The sequence below is a fragment of the Lepidochelys kempii genome, chromosome 13, assembly GCF_965140285.1.
Source record: "Lepidochelys kempii isolate rLepKem1 chromosome 13, rLepKem1.hap1, whole genome shotgun sequence".
Classification (NCBI taxonomy): domain Eukaryota; kingdom Metazoa; phylum Chordata; order Testudines; family Cheloniidae; genus Lepidochelys; species Lepidochelys kempii.
The window spans coordinates 14,668,722-14,689,327 of record NC_136392.1 but is presented as its reverse complement, the minus strand read 5'-3'; the positions used below and the strand labels follow the sequence as shown (position 1 = coordinate 14,689,327).

The window sequence follows — 20,606 nt, the reverse complement described above, 5'->3', positions numbered from 1 at the left end:
CCTCAGCAAGCTTTACAAAAAGACATCATTTGACTTTTTCACTTCCAGGACTAACAGACAATAAAGTTGTAGATTAAAATGAAGTCCAGTAGCAAAAGCACATAGTGAAACTAGAAAAATAAAACTGCAGTGTTATTAACATTTATTTCATATATTGATGTTACATTTCAGGTTACGTCCAAGAGGAAGATATAAAGGAGGAGGAAGAGGATGATGATGACAGTAATTCAACAGCTCAACTTCAGGGCAGCAATGATACTGGCACGGATGAAGAACATGAAGTGGGTCCTGAGCAGAAAGGAAGCTTTAGTTACCAGAATTCTCCAGTAAGTCATATATCTAATCAGGATGCGGAAAATGAGTCCCTGTTAAGTGACGCTAGTGACCAGGTGGCAGATACTAAAAGCATTTGCTCTAGAGAGGTGCAGGATCTGAAAACCAATACTCACCCCAAATCTCAGAATGAAGCACATGATTGCATGGATAAAATGACAGCAGTCTATGCTAACATACTGTCAGACTCTTATTGGACAGGCTTAGGACTGGGTCTCAAGTTGTCTAACTCTGAAAGACGGGGCTGTGACAATAGAAATGGAGGTAACAAAAGTGACTTTGATTGGCACCAAGATGCATTGTCAAAAAGCTTACAACAGAGTTTACCTTCCAGACCGGTCTCCAAACCAAATCTTTTCAGTTCAGTGCAGCTCTACAGACAAAGCAGCAAAATGTGCGGAACTGTATTCACGGGTGCTAGCAGGTTTAGGTGCAGGCAATGCAGTGCTGCCTATGACACCTTGGTAGAGCTAACAGTCCATATGAATGAAACCGGTCATTACCAAGATGACAACCGTAAAAAGGACAAGCACAGACCTACTAGCTACTCAAAGCCCCGGAAAAGGGCCTTTCAGGACATGGACAAGGAAGATGCACAAAAAGTTCTAAAGTGCATGTTCTGTGGTGACTCTTTTGATTCCCTTCAAGATCTGAGCGTTCATATGATAAAAACTAAACATTACCAAAAAGTGCCTTTGAAGGAGCCGGTACCTACCATTTCTTCAAAAATGGTCACTCCTGCAAAGAAACGTGTGTTTGATGTTAACAGACCTTGTTCCCCAGATTCCACAACAGGATCTTTTGCAGATACCTTTTCTCCTCAGAAGAATGCAAGCCTGCAGTTGTCATCTAACAACCGCTATGGCTACCAGAATGGAGCCAGCTACACATGGCAGTTTGAGGCCTGTAAATCCCAGATTTTGAAGTGTATGGAATGCGGAAGTTCACATGACACCTTGCAGCAACTCACCACTCATATGATGGTCACGGGTCATTTCTTGAAAGTCACAAGTTCAGCTTCAAAGAAAGGAAAACAACTAGTACTAGATCCCTTGGCTGTGGAGAAAATGCAATCGCTGTCTGAGGCACCAGCCAATGACACCCAGGTTTCAAAACAATCCAGCAATGCATCTTCGGATGGCATAACTGCATCAGAGCTAAAGAAAGAGAGTAAAAAAGATAAACCTGATGATACAAACAAAGATGAGAAAGTGGTAAAAACTGAAGAGTATGAAGATATGCTTCAGAAACCATTGGATCCTACAATTAAATACCAGTATCTTAGAGAGGAAGATTTAGAAGATGGTTCAAAAGGTGGTGGGGATATTTTAAAGTCTTTGGAAAACACCGTCACAACAGCCATCAATAAAGCTCAAAATGGAGCTCCTAGCTGGAGTGCATATCCTAGTATCCATGCAGCGTATCAGCTCTCAGAAGGAGCAAAGGCTTCCTTACCAGTGGGCTCCCAAGTACTGCAAATCAGGCCCACAATTACCAATAAGTTGAGACCCATTGCTCCAAAGTGGAAAGTTATGCCTCTGGTTCCCAACTCAGCAAATGTGGCCCAGTGCACTCGAGTGAAGAAGGAAATTGATGACAAAGAAGTCATACAAAAAGACTACACTAAAGAGGGCATCCGAGCTGAAGCTGCTCCACTCTGTCAGAATGAAGGGGAATCTCTCCCCAAATCTGAGGCCCCCGTAGAGCCAAAAAAGACAGAGGCATGTCCCTTGAAGGAGGAGGATAAACCAAAAGAAGATGGTGAGAAAGAAAAAACAAAACCCAAGGAGTCAATAGCAGCTTCCCTCAGCAATGGTTGTGTTGCCACAAATCATTCTTCTGACTTGCCTTGTGTGAATCCACTTAGTGCCCTGCAATCTGTATTGAATAATCACTTGGGCAAAGCCACTGAGCCTTTACGGCCCCAGTCCAATACCAGTCCCAGCTCGAGCACAATTTCTATGTTCCACAAACCTAACTTAAATATGCTGGAGAAACCAGTTTTATCTCCTGCTCCAACCCCACCAAAGCCTGCCAGCATCTCCAGGCGTTATTTGTTTGAAAACAATGATCAGCCTATCGATCTGACCAAATCCAAAAGCAAGAAAGCCGAGTCAGCTCAAGCACAGTCGTGTACTTCCCCACCTCAGAAACATGCTCTGTCTGACATTGCTGACATGGTCAAAGTTCTTCCCAAAGCTACTACACCAAAACCTGCCGTATCTTCTAGGATCCCATCGATCAAATTGGAAATGGATGTCCGACGTTTCGAGGATGTCTCAACAGAAGTCTCCACTCTGCATAAAAGGAAGGGCAGGCAATCAAACTGGAACCCTCAGCATCTCCTGATTTTGCAAGCTCAGTTTGCTTCCAGTCTTTTCCAAACATCAGAAGGTAAATATTTATTATCAGACCTAGGCCCTCAAGAACGCATGCAGATTTCTAAATTTACTGGACTGTCAATGACCACCATCAGCCATTGGTTAGCAAATGTCAAATACCAACTTAGGAAAACTGGAGGAACAAAGTTTTTGAAAAACATGGACAAAGGACACCCAATCTTTTATTGCAGTGACTGTGCATCTCAGTTTAGAACCCCATCTACTTATATTAGCCACTTAGAATCCCATCTAGGTTTCCAAATGAAAGACATGAACAGACTGGCTGTGGAACAGCAAACCAAGGTAGAACAAGAAATCTCCAGAGTTTCAGTTCAAAGATCACCTGAAACAATAGCTGGGGAAGAGGATACAGACTCTAAGTTCAAATGTAAGTTGTGCTGTCGGACATTTGCAAGCAAACATGCAGTAAAACTTCACCTAAGCAAAACACACAGCAAGTCACCAGAACACCATTCACAGTTTGTAGCAGAAGTGGATGAAGAATAACTTTTAAGGTATGCATGCATCAGCTTCACGGCGAGTTTTAATGTCATGATTGTAAGGAGATTTCTTAAAGCGTTTCTTAAAAGTAGAATACATTATAACATTGAAAATATGCTGCTGCATTGATCAGTTTAGATACCCAGGCCATTTTACATTGCATTGAAGAACAAAGCTTCATCAATGGATCTCTATCATGGCCTGAACTGAAAAGGTGCTTCTTTAAAATATTTTTAACAAAACTGTTTCCCCACTTTTCACATCTCATATTTTCCTGTTTCCAACTATTATTTTTAGTCCGCCTTCTATTCAGGTTAGTGTGGAGTAGAGCAAATAAATGACTACTCTTCAGTTTTCAATGTCGTTTCCACTAATGGAAGCCTGTTTTTCTGCATTTTCCCTCAGAGTTCTAAGGAATTATTTATCCCTCTCCCCTCCATTACTAATGTAGCATCCAATATTTGGGGCGGGGGAGAAAAAGACAATATAATCGTGATTAGCAAAACCTCAATTATCCAAAACAGTCCATTATCCCAAAAGGCTTATGTCCCCCATAGTCTATGAATGACATTGAAAATGCTTTTGATTATCTAAAATCTTGGTTATTCCACACATAACATTTGGATGATCAGTGTTGTACTGCACTGGACTTTCATAGCTTCCCTTAACACTTATACCAGTGGTCTCCTTTGAGTTGTTTTGAGTAACCTTCCCTCCTTTTGCGTTCCTAGCCATTCTTTTCTTTGTTCTTGAATGCATCGAATTTACACTTTGTCTCATAGTATCAGTGCGGTCCCCGTGCTCAGTCAGTACTCCCTTCCCCTGTTTGACTTCAGTGAAAGTTTTTGGTGCAGATCAACGCCAAAATATGGGGCTGTTTTTTGCTTCTTAACTGAGAGATTCAGTGGCTTTTATCACAAGCTTAACTTTTCACAAAAAGACAGCTTTCTGGATACTGGTTTTACTGTTATTTTCTCTGTCGGAGAAGGTGTATAACTGTGAGTGCCGTCACAGCCAATGTTTACGATGTGTAAGATAGTATTTAGCTGCTGCATAATTTATAGCATTTTTAATTTTACTGAACTCCCAAACCTGACATTTCTTGATTTAAATTAATAGGAAGCACATCAGCTGCAAGTCCAAATAGATGTTTTCAATTCTGAAGGATCTGTAACCAAGAGGGCTTTGTGTGATTAATTTTCAACAAATAATTTCTTCAGTATATTTATCCCTCTCCCCCCCCCCTTTTTTTTTTTTTGCTGGCAGAATATCCACAGGCAAGTTCAAATTTCCTCCAATGTATTCATTATTTGGATTTCCTTGACGAATATCTTTTGGAAATTTTTACATTATGGACTGATAATGAACATTCAAAATTCAAGCTGTGTGACTTGTGATTTGTCATGTAATTCACGTGGTACCATGGCTGTTCTCTGACTAGTTGAGGGTGCATGTGCTCTGGGAATGGATCCACTTTTGTAAGAAGACTTAAAATTTGCTTGCTGCAAATGTTCAGACAACTTTAAGATTTCGCCAGACAAGGCCTATGCATCACTTCTGTCCCATTAAAGAAGCTATCATTTAAACCAGTAATCAAAGGATAATTTTGGGATACATACTATGGGAAGCTATTACAGTACAGCACAACCATCACTACTCAAATGTAATGAGTCTTAAGTCTTGTATAGGTCTTGTGCTGGCTCTTGACACAAGGTAGATTTACTCTTTCTTAACATTTTATATAACAAAGCTCAGTCTTTTGAAAGCAAAATGCAAAAGGGGTGTGAGCACTGTCAAAGCGAGTTAATTATTTTAAAAATTGTACCTAATATTAATGGGGAATTTTTTGCATTGTTCACCCAACATTAGTACCCGGTGTAAAACAAAAGGACGAATAAATGTTCTTTATTTATCTGATAATAACTGATTTTCCACCTTGTGGTTTTATAACAATTCAAAATTGAATGTACCTGCCAAAATATCACAAAATGAAAAGAGGTTGGGGAGGAGGAAGGAAGTGAACAGACTTTTTTCTCCACCTGTTAGCATCTATAAAGATTTTGACATTTGCAGTTTCTATACTAGAGCACTGTGGGCAAACCAGTAATTTGGGTACTATCAAACAAAAGCTATCTGCCAAATATATGAATATGGCAGTTATTTTTGGCATCTTCGTTGCTTAATACCTGACAAATTTTTCAGATTTGGGTCTTTAAAAGCACTGTTATTGTTAAACACCCAACTTTCTATGCACCTTGCTGTTCTTCAGAGATTTGGGGAATGAGAAGCAGATAAACACATTTTCCAAAGATGCCCAGAAAAAAAAGTGGGTTCTGAGTAACAACACCCTAAACTGACAAGTTTCTGGCATTACTCAGGTGATGTATGGATATAAACGAAGGCACTGTCCCTGTTGTCTTTGAGTACCCAAAAATTGTCACCCCCTTAATACTCAGATATTTCTAATTTATATCAGCATGCAGGCAGTACCTTCAAAGGCATATATTTAAAGTGCATTGACAGAGTGATATCACTGTTATCTGGAACTATAATTTTAGTTGGTATGCATGCTAGGACAAATTGCGTGAAATGACGGGCTATTTTGGAGGACATTGGATAGATTTTATTACAATTTCTGAGCTCTAAACTTGCCTAAGTTCTTCTGACTATGCTAAAAATGTTATTCCTGGAGTTTATTCATATGGCTTTGTTTCTTGATCTCTGCAAGAAGACCAGGATACATTACAGTGATTTTCAAAGCTTCCTTATCTTAAAAATGGCTTGGTAAAAGTCCAATATATCTCCTAATTTTGGAGCATACAATACTGCTTAAGGAATATGATAGCAGAAATTTATGTATTTAATCTATTCAGTAATTTTAAAGTGTAAAGTATTTAGAGAAAATAAATATAAAGCATATTGAAACACTTAAAATGCATAAATATATTAATTGGTTGACTAAATGTTGCATCAAAAGCAGAGATAAACAAAATATAAGTAACTAAAAATGCAAGTAAAACAGTGGAAAGAAATTCTCCAAACTACAGAAACATATAAAATATCACCCATATTGAAAATGAAAGTTACCTTTTAAATTCTTATTTAGAAAATAGAGTAAATATCATTAAAAAATATAAACAAATGAATTGCCAGTTAGATCATTACTACCAGAAAAACATTCATACATTACGTCTGTGGTATTTTTTTAAAGACATCAGTGAGGCTGTTTCAGTGATTTGTGATAAATTCCTATTAAATGTAAATGCAGGTGTGTATATCTGCTGTATATTCATCTCTGTTGTGGGATATTTTTTACCTCTCAGACTGAAATAAGTCTGGTAATATAATGTGGCATTATTTTTAATTTAAGAAAATCTTATGTCAGCATCATCTTTTCATTTAAACAGCTGCAAATTTTTTGTTCTTCATTTGAAAGCCCATGTACATCAGGGAGTGTTGCTTCAAATTTGTACATGGATTTATAACTTTAAAATATATTTGCTCAATTCTTCAGCTAAATTAAAAATACTTTTTTTCTCCAGAAAGTGTGTGTGTGCATGTGTGTGTACACACATACATATCTCTAGCTTTATATTCAGACAGTGATAGTGGCTACAAACTAGTCAGAATTAGAGGATCTGTATGATCTTATTTCAAACTTTTTTTTAAAAAAAAATAGTTATTATAGATTTAAATCTACCAGGCTGGTTGGGGGGGAGATTTCTTTTCCAAAGTCCCTGGTAAGTAAGCATGCAGCTACCTAAAATGAACTAATTTGAAAGTAAGGTTGCTGCAAAACAAAAAATGAGTCATAATGATAAACAGTTTTTCTATTTCCTCCTTTGTCTTTTTTTTTTTAAACCATCAAGTTTAAAGCTTCTACGGTGCTTTTTTTCTATTTTATAGCAGACAACTGACGTTCTGTGGTAAATGGAAGAAAGAGCAGAGCAGAACTGAAAATCCTCTAATGCACTGACACTAACTTGCCCTCTATTGTTGAAAATGAGCAGGCAATCATGATTGTTCATCAAATGGCTCCTAATGCAGTTAAAGCATTCAGCTATAATTTCTCCTTGCATTTATAATTACTGTCATAGACTGCACACCTCAGTGAGCAGATTAAAGCTATAAACTATTTAGCCGTAGCTTTAAGATGAGGAACTTGATTTGTCTGGCAGCAGTTATTTGTTAGAGAGCTTGACACGTCACATAAAAATGACTCCACTTGATGAAGAACAATGCAGTTTAAGCAATGCAGTGATTTTAAATCAGTCATTATACCACGCCCTGTAAGAATTGCAAAGCAATTTGTTAAATGATATATAGGACACAAAGATAACTGTATGTGTTAAGTATACCAAATACCAAAATAGAAGATTTTTTTTTCTTTTTGTGGATTTTATTTTCTCATTTCTCCTCTGAAATGGCAGGAGTTTCACTGCATGACATGTTCGGCCATTAGAGCTAATGTCAGTGTTACATGGGACAAGGGAGTTTCCCAAGTCAGGTGTCTGAGTTTGGGGTTTAGAGAGAATGTAGCCTTCTCTTCATCCTGCACACATCAATAACAAATGCCACGAAGGTGTAATAAGTGAATTGAAGAATAACGGGGCATAGTTTGCCATGTCATACCATCAGTTTGTAAGCAGAAGTCACCATCAAAACTAATCTTCCGAATAAAAAATAATTAGCCATAGATAGAGAAGGCACAACACAAATGAGGGGCCTGATCCTACTGCAGTTGTTAAACTGAGCAAACTTCCATTTACTTGAATGCAGGGTCAGACCCTGTGATAGGCCCTTATTGTGATCCTTTTTAAACCAATGCAAGTTTTGTTATTGACTTTGTGGGAGCAGGGTCAGACCCAATGTTTTTAAGATGTCTTAATGCAGATGTGTTTGACCGTTATGAACAAGAACCACGTTACTAATAAGATCAATTATTATTACTTAACATTTCTATTTGCACTAGTATCTAGAGACCAACCCATTCAGCCTCCATTGTGCTAGATGCAGTAGGACATATAGTCAATGACAGTCCCTGGCCCAAAGATAAGTAACTGCTGCCATAAATCTCAGTCCCTATCCCAACAATCAAATATTTTGTGTTCAGAAAAGAAGAGACACCGCTTAAATACTTGGGCCAGATCTTACTGACCTTGAATATGGCCTCAAGCATTCAGTATCCATAAGGGTATCAAAATATTGCCTTTTCTTTGCCCTGTCTGATATCATTAAATGTTACAGCCTTCATGATCTATAACAGCATGTTTTTACTCAACAAAATTGCAGAGGAAAAGCACCTGAATCTTTTATGGTTTTTTACACATTACACCTCGCCACATAGCAAAGATCAATAACAAAGGGAAAGGACATAAGGAGTACCAGGCCTTCTAAAGCACCTTTCAATAAAAATAATTTAATTTACCAGGGTGAGCGCTCTGTGCAAATGTGATGGAACACAGATGGAAGATCAGAAAAATTATGTATGCGGCTTTATGGCAAGAAAAGAGACGATTCTCACTTTTTATTGGCATAATGAATGCAAAAGTAATTATTAGTAAGCTGTGCATTGAGGGCCTAATTCTGACATTATTGTGGCCCCATCAGACCTGCTTGCATGGATTCTTGCATCTTTGCAGTGGCTTTGTTGGAACTTTGCACAGGGGTCCACACCAACTGATCCTGATGCAGGAGCAGGCCTTTACATTGGTTTTCCACCACAGTGGAGTTACGCCTGATTTACTGTATTGTAGGTGAGATCTGAGTCAGGCCTTTTGGGTTTTGTGTCGTTTTGTCACATAGCAATGATGGACAACCAGCAATGCACTGCACAGGGATATTGTATAGAGACAGAGGTTGATATCTATAGCAATGTCTGTTTTTAAGAGTTTAACATAAAGGAAAAGGAAGCAATCCAGGGCTGGCAGGCTCTGAGCAGGGGCCAGATTGTGCCGTTAAGACACAGCACTAAGTGTGTGTGTGTGTGTGTGGCGGGGGGAGGGTTGTAAAGCCACAAATCCTTGAAAGAGCCCAGGGATAAGTTAATACCCACTCCATCTGGCCTCTATTGGTGTGTGTTGTGTTGTGGGTGCACTAGCAGGGACTGCAGTTGATCCTGGCCCCATGAAAAGGGGGCAGGGGTTCAAAAAGGACAGAAAGGTTCCTTCCTTTTTGACCTCCCTTGTGCAACCATTCAAGAGTCAGCCCCAACATGGCCTTAAGTGAACAGTGTGAGTTCCGCTTAACAAAGGAAATAGGTGGTGCTGGTTGAAAATGTTCTGTCAAAAACTAATATATTGACAGAAAATTGGGTTTCCAACAGAACTATTTGTTTCACAAAATGTGCTGCTTTCCATTGAAAATGCTGACTTTTAATTGAAAAAACAAATACATGTTAGTTTTCAGATGAAAAACAAAATATTTCCATTTGGAAATGCTGCTGTGGTACTTCATAGGAGTTGTATTCAATTGTCTCATGTCCCTAGACTTTTCTATGGACTAGGCTTTCTAGTTTTTTCATCTCCCATGATGCACTATGGTCATGCAACTCCCATAGTACATCATGGGAGATGCAGTCTAACCAGGGACCCTGGCCTATGGAGGAGAATGGCCACATGAGACAACTCCCATGAGGCACAGCAGTGACATTTCAAAATTGAAATATTTCAGTTTTTGACCAAAATATATTGTTTTTTTTTAATGAAAAGTTGAAATTTTCCCCCAGCGGGTGGAGATGGGACATTTTCTGATTACCAGCTCTAGACATAGGTTCCACTTAGTTAATAGCGTTTTTCTTTTTTAAATGAGAAAAAGAACAAGGAATATACTCAAAGCAATACCTTTTAGCCCTTTGCCCCACCATGATTCTCAGTGGAGTCAGTAGGAGTTTTGCATGTTAAGAAAACAATATTATTTGATACTAAATTCCTAGTACTAGAGATGGGCCTGAACCAAAAACCACGATCTGAACAATTCCAAACTTTGGGATCACTTGAAATACAGTCCTGATCCAAATTTTGTAAATGGCCCCTCTTTATCCTGGGCCAATCCAAATCTTGAATCCATATGTCCTTTTACTTGAGGTGCTGGAAACCTGGCTTGAAGGCTGGATCCCAGTTTTGTGGCTTGACCCATGTCTCTCTCCTCTATTAGATGTCTTTATCTCCAAAACACTGTACAAGCTCTCATTTATCTGCCTCCAGCTATGCACATCTGCTTCCTTTCATATAGAAATCTCCGGTTTTGCAGATCATAAGTGCTCAACTTTAGCCCCATTAAGAGCTACGGCTGCAGCATTTTCAAATTACCTAGGGATGTGCTCAGAGCACCTTTGTGTACAGCACCCCTTCACCTGTTTTTCCCATCTCCAGGTGCCAAAGTGCACAGCCTGGGAGTGGTATTGATAATGTACACTACGGGCCTGATTAATCTCTGCAAAGATTAATCTGCAGCCCCTTTATGCCAGGTAGACTGGCACAAAGGAACTGAAGTGCAGGCATGAGTCCTCCCCCACACAACATGGCAAAGGGGACCAGATGATGAGGCACATCACCAGGACCGTGCCACCTTTGTAGGAGCTGGATACAGGGGGTGTCTGGGACAGCTGGGGGAGGGAACAGAGGAGAGGCAGGGCACATCAGAGGAGGGGGGGTGACAGCTGTGGGGTTGGCAGCCCTGCCAAATTCCTTAGGCATAGGTGAGAAGCCTTCCTATTGGGGAAAGGAGGTGTGTGGGGTTTGAAAACAACTGGCTCCTCCTAGGCAATTTGCACATTTCCACTAAACTATATGCAACAGCACTGCTTCTTCAAGGGGTGAATAAACCCAGAATTAGGGAGAGTAAAGGGGGAGGATTGTCATATTCCAATGAATAAACTGAGTATATAATATTTATTCAGTTCAGTTAAGGTTCCATTAAGAGGGAGACAAACCTAACATGTGCTTTGGCCCCTCACCAGATTTATGAGTATTTGCTCTAATCTTTAATAGGAAACTCTGCAGCAACTGCCACCTCGCCTGCTCTCCCTGAGATACACAGCAGCTTGTCGGGGAAATGTACTTCATTATTAATGTGAATTTGTACGTTTTTATGACACTGCTTGGGAGAAGGGGCAGGCAGAGAGCTCCTGGTGATATATGCTTATTTCTAACCATTTGTTGTCCTAGACAATCAAAGAACGATGATAAACATTGTTAAAGAAAGTGGAAGGTGCAGCATTGACATTTTTGAAGGAAGAAGGGAGGGAGTGAAGGAGGCAGCTGGAGTGTGTTCAACATGGCCATTCTCTTTCACACCATCCTCCTAGCGAAATAAGATCAAGCAATAAAGCAATCTATATAATGGCAAATGCTCCTTCCCTTTGTCCACTTGTTTCTCCTAAGGCCAAGAAAGGGAGTTTGCCCTCTGCCTTGCTGCATAGAACAGGTGGGCTTGACGCTGGGTGGGGGAGGTGCTGGGGAGAAGGAGTTCAGGGCGGGACAGTACCTGTCTTTTGAGTCTTGTGCTGTGACTGCGGTTGTGGCTTCTGATCAGAGGATTATAAAGGTGGGCTGAGGCCTCCTTGCACTCTTATCTCTCCCCCTCTGCCTCCCCCCACCCCCTAGCCCCCCCGCGCCCACGCCATAGCTGCCCTAAAGGACTGAATGAGCTTAGCCTGTCTAAAGGGAAGGAGTGAATTAGGCCATGACCCTCCACACTAGCCCTCAGAGCTGGTTCTCTTCTTCCTCTCCCCGCCATCCCCGAACCAGGCACAGATAGAGTTGCCAGGCATCTGTTTTTCGACCTGAATGCCTGGTCAAAAAGGGACCCTGGCAACTCAAAAGTCTGGTTGGCCACAGCGGCTGGCTCCATGTGGCTCCTGGAAGCAGCCAGCATGTCACTCTGGCTTCTAGGCTCAGGTGCAGCCAGGGGGGCTCTGCGTGCTTCCCCTGCCCACAGCTCAGGCGCTGCCCTGAGTGCCAGCTCCGCAGCTCCCATTGGCCAGGAACCACAGCCAATGGGAGCTGTGGGGGGTAGTGCCTGCAGATGTGTCAACATGCAGAGCCCCCTGGCCCTGGTCGCCCCTGCACCTAGGAAGTGGAGGGACATGCAGACCGCTTCCGGGAGCTGCTTGAGGTAAGCGCCACCCAGAGCCTGCACCTCTCACCCCCTCCTGTACCCCAACCCTGTGCCCCAGCCCTGAGCCCATCCAGGAGCCTGCACCTCAAACGCCCTCCCATACCCCAACCTCCTGGCCCAGCTCGGAACCCCCTCCTGCACCCAAACTCCCTCCTAGAGTCCTCACCCCCCCCAGACCCCAACCCCAAGCCCCCTCCCATACCCTGAACCCCTAATTTCTGGCCCCCACCCCAGAGCCTGCACCCCCAGCTGGAACCTTCACCCCCTCCTGCACTCCAACTCCCTGCCCCAGCCCTGAGCCCCCTCCCATACGCCAAACCCCTCTGCCCCACCCCCTAGCCTGGAGCCCCCTCCTACACCTCGACCCCTCATCCCTGGCCCTACCCCAGAGCCCGCACCCCCAGCTGGAGCCCTTACCCCCTCCCTCACCCCAACCCCCTGCCCCAGCCCGGTGAAAATGAGCAAGTGAGCAAGGGGAGAGCAAGTGACTGAGGGAGGGGGAATGAAGTGAGTGGGGCCGGGGCCTCAGAGAAGGGTGGGACAGTGCAGGGCCTCAGGGAAGGGGCGGAGCAGGGGCAAGGCAAGGATGTTCAGTTTTCTGCAAGCAGAAAGTTGGCAACCCTAGGCACAGAGAGTACATGCTACACCCTCTTAAAAGGGCCATGCAGCATGTACACTGCTCCCTGTGTTCCCTGGAGCTCTGAGAGGCTTTTGTGCCTGATTGAGATACTGGGGCGTCCTGAGTTCCTGTTAGAATGTTGTACCTCTGCCCTGCTTCCAGTGCAGGGCTAGGCTTTCAATGCATGGTTGAGCCCATTGCTTCCTGCTACAAGTGACGGATTCCTATGTCTGGCGTTCATATTCTGCTCCCCAGCACTAAGTATTCAAACTCGCTCAGAGCATCAAATGTGCTTAGCAGTGGTGTAGCAGTAAGTCTTCGTGACATTTTTCTGCTCTTTCTTTAGTGCTGCCTGGTACTCTGATAAGAAGGGGAATTCACAGTCACTTTGCACTGGTTATAGACACACATGCTCTTTGAGGAATATGCCCTGTGCCAGGGCCTTCCTTGGTAGGCATAGTGGCTCATAGGCAACAGAGATCAGCCCTGGAGACTGTCCTCTCCTGTATTGATAAGGAGTGGTAGGACAAACCAGGGTCAGCAAGGTGCAGTGTTTCCACTCTCACTCCTGTATCAGGCTAAACATAGGAGCAAGAATGAATCAGCCCTAAGATATAGAAGAAAGTGAAAGTTTTCAAACGCTCCAGTGCTAAGTATTCTTTGTAACACTGTCCTCTGCTTACCATGGAAGTAAATATTATCTAGGAGTTTGCTCGTGAGTAGTGAGAGGGTGATGAAATCCCACAAGGGAATTTCTGCTCTGTTTAGACTTCTCCCAGGTGTACATAGTGGAGTACCCAATCAGGCATTCAGAGGAAACCCAGGGAACTCTGGAATAGCACCTTCCGGTTATTCAGAGGAGGCACAGCTATAAGTTGTATTGCACACAGATGAGATGGTTTGTTCCTTATTGGTTCTGCCTCATGCTTTTTGTAAACCCAAAAGGCACATTTTGTGTAGGTGGAAGCTATTGTTTCATTTCCTGATGCTTTTTGCACCCTTTTCTTTCACACCGAAGACAAAAGAAAATGGTGAAAATTCTCTGATGGGCTCAGTTTAGTGAACATTGCCCAAGTGCACTCGGCTAGTGCAGATTCAGCTGTTTCACTATGAAAATCTGTATGCAGCTGGAAATAGCAAAATTTCACTCTGTCCTAGTTCATGAATGCTCACAAAATTACCAGCTGTTTGTATCACAACTCAAGCAGGTTGCTTAAAATTGCTTAGTCACACAGGTGACCTAATAGTTACTGGTAGTGGAGTATTTATCTCTGATGCATACCTCCATCTCATGCTTCAAGCCAATGCTTAGAAGAAGTTTTCCACATGCCAGTCTCTGCTATCTCCCCTGTGCAATTCTTCCTGTCTGCTTGGCAAAATCAGCCCCTGGGAATAAATTATACCAATTCTCTTAATTTCTGGGGACTGACATTGAACTATACATTTCCATGTGGGTTGAGAACTGGTGGCTACCAACTTTCTTCCTCTGAGCCTGTTAGGAACACTGCCAGTGGCTTTAGTGGGCATTGGATCAAGCCCTAAGGGAGACCACAAGAGTAGAGTCCTGCTGGGATATGATAGTGTTAGGGTCTGTTTCTTCCTTGCACCTTGTATAATAATTTACACCTATGTAAAATGAATGATAAACTCTACAATAGCAAAATGGTAATGTTCTACACCTACGTTACCCTCACTTTGCCCAAGGATACATGACGATACAAGGTGCAAGTGTAACCCACACACCTCCTGGGTGTGGTATTCTGTCCCATCGAGTGGCACTGAGGGGCTGGGGGGAGAGGGAGAGAGAGAGAGAGAGAGAGAGTTTTAGCTCATGCGATAGAGGCTCATGTACTAAACTCCAGAGGTCCCAGATTCGATCCCACCCGCCGACGACCGGGGTCTGTCGGTGTTACACAAGCCACTGGTCAATCAAGCTCCTATGCTTGAATATCTAGGCTGGCAGCAGTGGGCCTACAATTCATTTCCCCTACTAGTCATCTGGAGCCCTCTTCTGTTGACTGTCAGTTTATGGTGCAAGACCTGACTCTTTTCTCAGGCTTTTGCTTCAGGGAGAGGATTGTGGGGAAAGTATGTAGTTTATTTCATAGGGTAGAAGTGTTTTAAACAGTCCAGGAAACCTGTATTATTTTTAAACATCACATATGCTCCCATGAACTATGAGGATGGCCTCATTTTATAAATCAAAACTTAAACGTTCAGATTTTCCAAGGGGATTAAGGGTGAAAGTTTCTACATCTATATTTCAAGTCTGAAAAAATATCAACAGGATTAATAAGCATAGCCAAACTGTATGTAAAAGCACAACCAGTAATTTGTTTTCCTTCTGCCACATGCTTTCTGTATCTCTTACCTCCCACATACAAATTGTACAGAATAATGTGGGGTGCACACATTACTCAGGATTATTGAATCAAGCCCTTAGTACCAGGGGGGATTTAATTTAGATAAAGTCGAAGCACCAGGGTTTTTTTTTTTTTTGCTTATTCTGGATTCTCAGAGTAGCAAATTAAAGATTTCACTGTGCTAGGCTTCGTGTTATTCCATTTTAATTTAATTCCACTCCCTGATTCTCTCTGTCCCCCCTCTCTTTGAGCATTGCCACTAGGTGGTCCAGACCTCAACCAGAAGATTTACTGGCAAGACTAAATGAATGAACACATTGTTTTTCCAATATGATTTAATGACCTTTTTGGCATTCCCATGGCTGTTGAAATCTTCCATAATTATTCCCTTTGGTGGCAGAGGCTCCTGTTGATCAGGTGAAAGCTGATGCAGATGTCTAATGTCAATAAATTTGCAATCCATAAACATAACTACTTGGTGCCAGAGTGAACCCGGGTTAAGTAGAGTGCAGCAATAGACACCTAAGTCATGGGTTAGATCCAACTACTGTGAACAAAAGAATGAAAATAAAAGAAATATCACCTCCCAAAAAGTTATGCGCCCTCTTCTTCCTCTCCTCCGCCTCTCACTCTATAGTCTCCCTATGTGGTTTTCTACATTACAGCTCAGCACTTAGGAATCTCAACAACCATCAGGCTCTATAAATCTAAAGGCATTAGAGTAATATAGGAGGAACAGTCTTGTCACTAAAATACAGGACGGAGAGTCAGAAGATCCGGATTATTTTCCCAGCTCCATCACTGTCTCATCTTGTGATATTGGGACTTAACTTCTTTGTGCCTTCATTTCCCCATTAAATGGAGATTAATCACCTGTCTCACAGGTTTTGTGACACTTCAGTGCTTGATCCTGCAAACACTTACTCATGTGAGTTGGCCCTCTAGGTCAACAGGACTACTCATGCGAGTAAGGTGTTGCAGAACTGATCCATAACTCATGTATATTTGTAAGATGCTTTGAGATGAAAGGCCAAATGCAAATGCAAAGCATTATCATTATTATTTTCTTTGTTATAAAAGGATGTGTTATGGACCAATCGCATAATTTCCCAAGAGACTTTCCCTAGGTCTCTCAACTTTGACCTTTAATTCTAAACAGCCCCAGTTTCTTTGACCCATAGTCTTGTCTATACATATTTGATTTCAGACTGCACTGTTTATAGTGGAGATGCCTCTGTCAAGCATTCAAAGATATTCCTAACATTAGTAAAAAGCAATGTGTAAACACAGTGCCATGTGCATGTGCCCTTTGAGCATGCTGGGGATGACCACAGCTGAACTGGAAGAGGCTATAACAGCTAATGAACTGGGAAATATAGTAGAGGCATTTACTTAATAACTCAAGGAATTCTTTTGGCTCACCTTGTAGAGTTTTAACCTTTGAATAAGAGTCCCTAGTTCAAAATCCCATGTCTCCTCTGTCCTCATGTTAATTTTTAAATTATATATCTTTGTTCAGAGGCTCTTATGTTGAGCATTACAGACTATTTTTCATGTCTAAAATGGGGAATTATAACTGAACATTCGCTACTGCCTCTAAATCACACCAAACAAAGTGGTGTCTGCAGCTATGCAGTAACAGAGTGGAAGAATGTAACATATGTAAATGTACGGGAGGGGGACAGTGAAGGCAGCCACAGTGGCGGAGATAATTGTGACTGAAGAAGGGTGTAAACTAATGATTACGCAGACTACTCAAGCTTTCTGGAGTCCACTACAATTAGGTGCCAGGGTCAGCATTACAAGTAGACACAGAGGTGCAATCAGAGCTGAGTCAATGCCATGTTAGGAGGCTATTTCACACCCTGCAATGCCACACAGTGGGCCTTCTGTGTTGCTAAAGGATTGTGGACAACGTGTAAGAGATTCTGAGGCTGGAAACAGCAAAGCTTCTCTTTTGCCTCTTGGGATATGGCTATGCTGCAATTAAAAACCTGTGGCTGGCCTGTGCCAGCTGATTCGGGCTAAGGAGCTCTTGCTAATGGGCTGTTTAACTGCAGTGTAGACATTCAGTCTTGGGCTCTAGGAACCCACGAGGTAGGAGCGTCGCAGAGCTCAGGCTGCAGCCTGAGCCTGGACGTCTACACTGCAATTACATAGCCTCTTAGCCTGGGCCCCTTAGCCTGAGTCAGCTGGCATGGGCCAGGAACGTGGTTTTAATTGCAGTGCACACTTAGAGTCCCAAGTGCTGTCCCCACCCTTTGCTTCCTTCAACAGGTGTGAATAAACAGCATCCCCGCCCACTCTTAAAACACATTCATATGCACACGCACCAGATTAGTGGCGAGAATTTACATGTACCTGGGATTTGCCTTTTTTGCTAACTACAGTTTATTTTGAGATAGAGAAGAGGCAGGACTAGAATGTAGTAAGCACAATTATTGAGGCCGCTGGAGAAGGGCTGACCACAGAGCTCTCTGGCCCTCTAGCTCACAGACTGAGGAATACAGCTTCTTCTGTACAAGCCTGAACCAGACTGTGGAATGGATTGCTGACTACACTACATAAGTTTAAATAACCATTAACTATAACCTAAACCTAATCTTCCTGCTGAGTTTAGATTGTTCCTTGCATTTCTCTCTGCAGGATCTGTCTATCCCAGCTTCTAATTCTGTGCCTAGAGAAAGGTTTCAGTGTTTCTTGTATCCTGATTCGAGTTAACAAGAGCCACCTACCACTGTGAGTCAGCAGAAATTATTCTGCAACCTCACGCAGGGTTCTAGCACCCTGAAAACAGGGGTTCTAGAGACTGCCTTCTTGTAACACCCTGTAACATAGAGCCAAATAGTGACTGGCCTCAGTACAGGTGGGTGCAGAAGAAAAGCACAGGCCACCTCAAAGCTCTATACCAGCACAGAGGTTAATTCCATCCCTACTACCTTTACTTGAGAAAAATAACAGCAGTAAAAGGCGGTCACAGATCCAGGGGCTTTCAGAAGTTGTTGGGATACTATTAAAGCCTACATGGTGAGGCTAATGACTCTGCATAAGAAGTGTGTATGTAGTGGGGTGCGGAGAAGAACTCCTCAGGGTAGGAACTGCCTCTTACTGAATATTTGTACAGCAGCTACCACAATGGGACCCTGATACTGACTAGTTTCAGAGTAACAGCCGTGTTAGTCTGTATTCGCAAAAAGAAAAGGAGTACTTGTGGCACCTTAGAGACTAACCAATTTATTAGAGCATAAGCTTTCGTGAGCTACAGCTCACTTCATCAGATGCATATCGTGGAAACTGCAGCAGACTCGCTGCAGTTTCCACAATATGCATCTGATGAAGTGAGCTGTAGCTCACGAAAGCTTATGCTCTAATAAATTGGTTAGTCTCTAAGGTGCCACAAGTACTCCTTTTCTTGATACTGACTAGGGTCTCTGGATGCTAATTCAATTTTAATAGTAGCTAGAAAGAGCTATTTACTTCAGTCACAGTATTTCATTATGAGTTCCTGGGGGTCTCCTAGTATGTTCCGTGTTGTCCATTGTTTAGAGTCTCCTCAAACTATGATGTCATCTGTGTGCCTATTACAGTGCCAATCATACTGTGATGCTTAACAAAATACTAATGGCAATTGTTTCCACCACTAATTAGGATTAGTTCTCTTTCTGGTGTACGCTTCTTCTTAAGGAGCATGGGCCTCCTTGAAGAGATTTGATTTAGATTAAGGTATTTTTAGGTAACAGAAGGTAATGACTACATTCTTCTGAGCGAGCGAAAGAAAAAGCATTCTAGTGGGAGGCAACATTTCTAATGGTTAGTGCAGGGGACAAGGTATCAGTGCTTCTGGGGTTTGCGCCTGTCTTGGCTGCTGACTTGCAGTGTGGCCATAGATAACTCACTTAACTGCTCTGGTCCTCAGTTTACCTTTCTGGACAACGAGTGCAACACTCACCTACTACAGCTTGCAAGGGTGTTGAGAATCAGTGTATATTATAGTGCTGTGAGATCCTCAGATGAAAGGAGTTGCTGATATGCAGGGCTTCAGTACTGATGAACAGATAGTTTACTTCTGAGTGGTCTGCTGCCCAACATGGAAACCGTCTGATAATTTCTTAGTCCCCCGCAAGCCTCCTAAGAACGCATGGCCCCAATTCAGCAGTCCATGCCTATTCAGCAAAGCACTTAAGCATATGCTGAAGTATCACTGATGTGCTTAGGGACCATCTTTTTGTTCTGTGTTTGTACAGTGCTTAGCAAATGGGGTCCAGTATCATAACTAGAGCTCCTAGTAATAATAATAATAGCTGCTTTGCTGATTAGGGACAGACTTAAGAATGTGCCCAAATGTTTTGTTGAATCAGGACCTATATACTATATGTTTATTAGACAACTCAGCAGCAAACCAGGCAGCAGAGAATTGTTGAGGACCTGGTCTATCTAATTGTGTGTCTAAATCATAGTTGCAATGTGATTCAAAAGTATTAACTTTACAGTCTGCACAGAATGAGTAGGTTATATGGTCGGATTCCTGCAGATGGTCAGTTTGTATCATAAAATTTAAAATTACAACTTACACCATAAAGTTACTGCCTCAAATGTATTATATATTGTAGCACAACAAGCAAATTAATACTAGATGCAGTATATATATGCCCAGACCTATGAAATATTCTCCCCTCCCCTCATTGGTTCAAGTTCCTTTCAGAGCAAAATTAAAATTGCCCAGTAGCACTGAAATGGAGAAAATCACTGTGGTTCCAATTCTGCATGGTGCTAAGCACCGTCATCTCTCCCTGACTTCAGTGGGAGTTGCATTTAGCACCTTGCAGGATCAGTCCCTTGAGCCCTGTTCTGAATTGTGCATCATGCATGCAAGAGCTGAGCTCTCAGCAAAATCCTTTTTATTATATGTCATAAAGAAGGCTGTGAAAAGAAAACTAGGGGAAGGAAAGTAGGAGCATGTTGGAGCGCTCACTTATGTTGGTGTAAATTGGGAGTAACTCCATTGAAGTCAGCTGAGTTACAGTGAGATTCGCTGCTGTGAATCAAGCCCTATACCTGCAATAGATGAGTGAAATATTTTACAACTGTGTGTCCAAGAGCCTGCTAAGCTTCTTGTAGAGTTGCTGTCAGTATGCCCAGGGCAGAAATGTATTTTTTTTCTTACTGTTGTACATAAGGGCTCTGCTGCAGCCGACAACATGAAATGTGTTCGTTCAGTTTGTTCAAAATGGAGTGTGTTTGTTAAGTGTTGCCTCTTTGATGTTCCGCTGCCATCTTCATCTTTGTCAT

General features: G+C 42.2%; 1 protein-coding gene across 1 annotated transcript in view; it reads left to right on the top strand.

The window, feature by feature from the left end:
• Positions 1-20,606, top strand: part of TSHZ2 (teashirt zinc finger homeobox 2) — a 259,346-nt gene that overhangs the window by 153,843 nt on the left and 84,897 nt on the right. The window contains exon 2 of the mRNA XM_073309367.1: positions 172-3,229. Within this exon, the coding sequence (XP_073165468.1) occupies positions 172-3,221 (3,050 nt within the window). The 3' untranslated portion in view covers positions 3,222-3,229. The remainder of the gene's footprint in view (positions 1-171; positions 3,230-20,606) is intronic.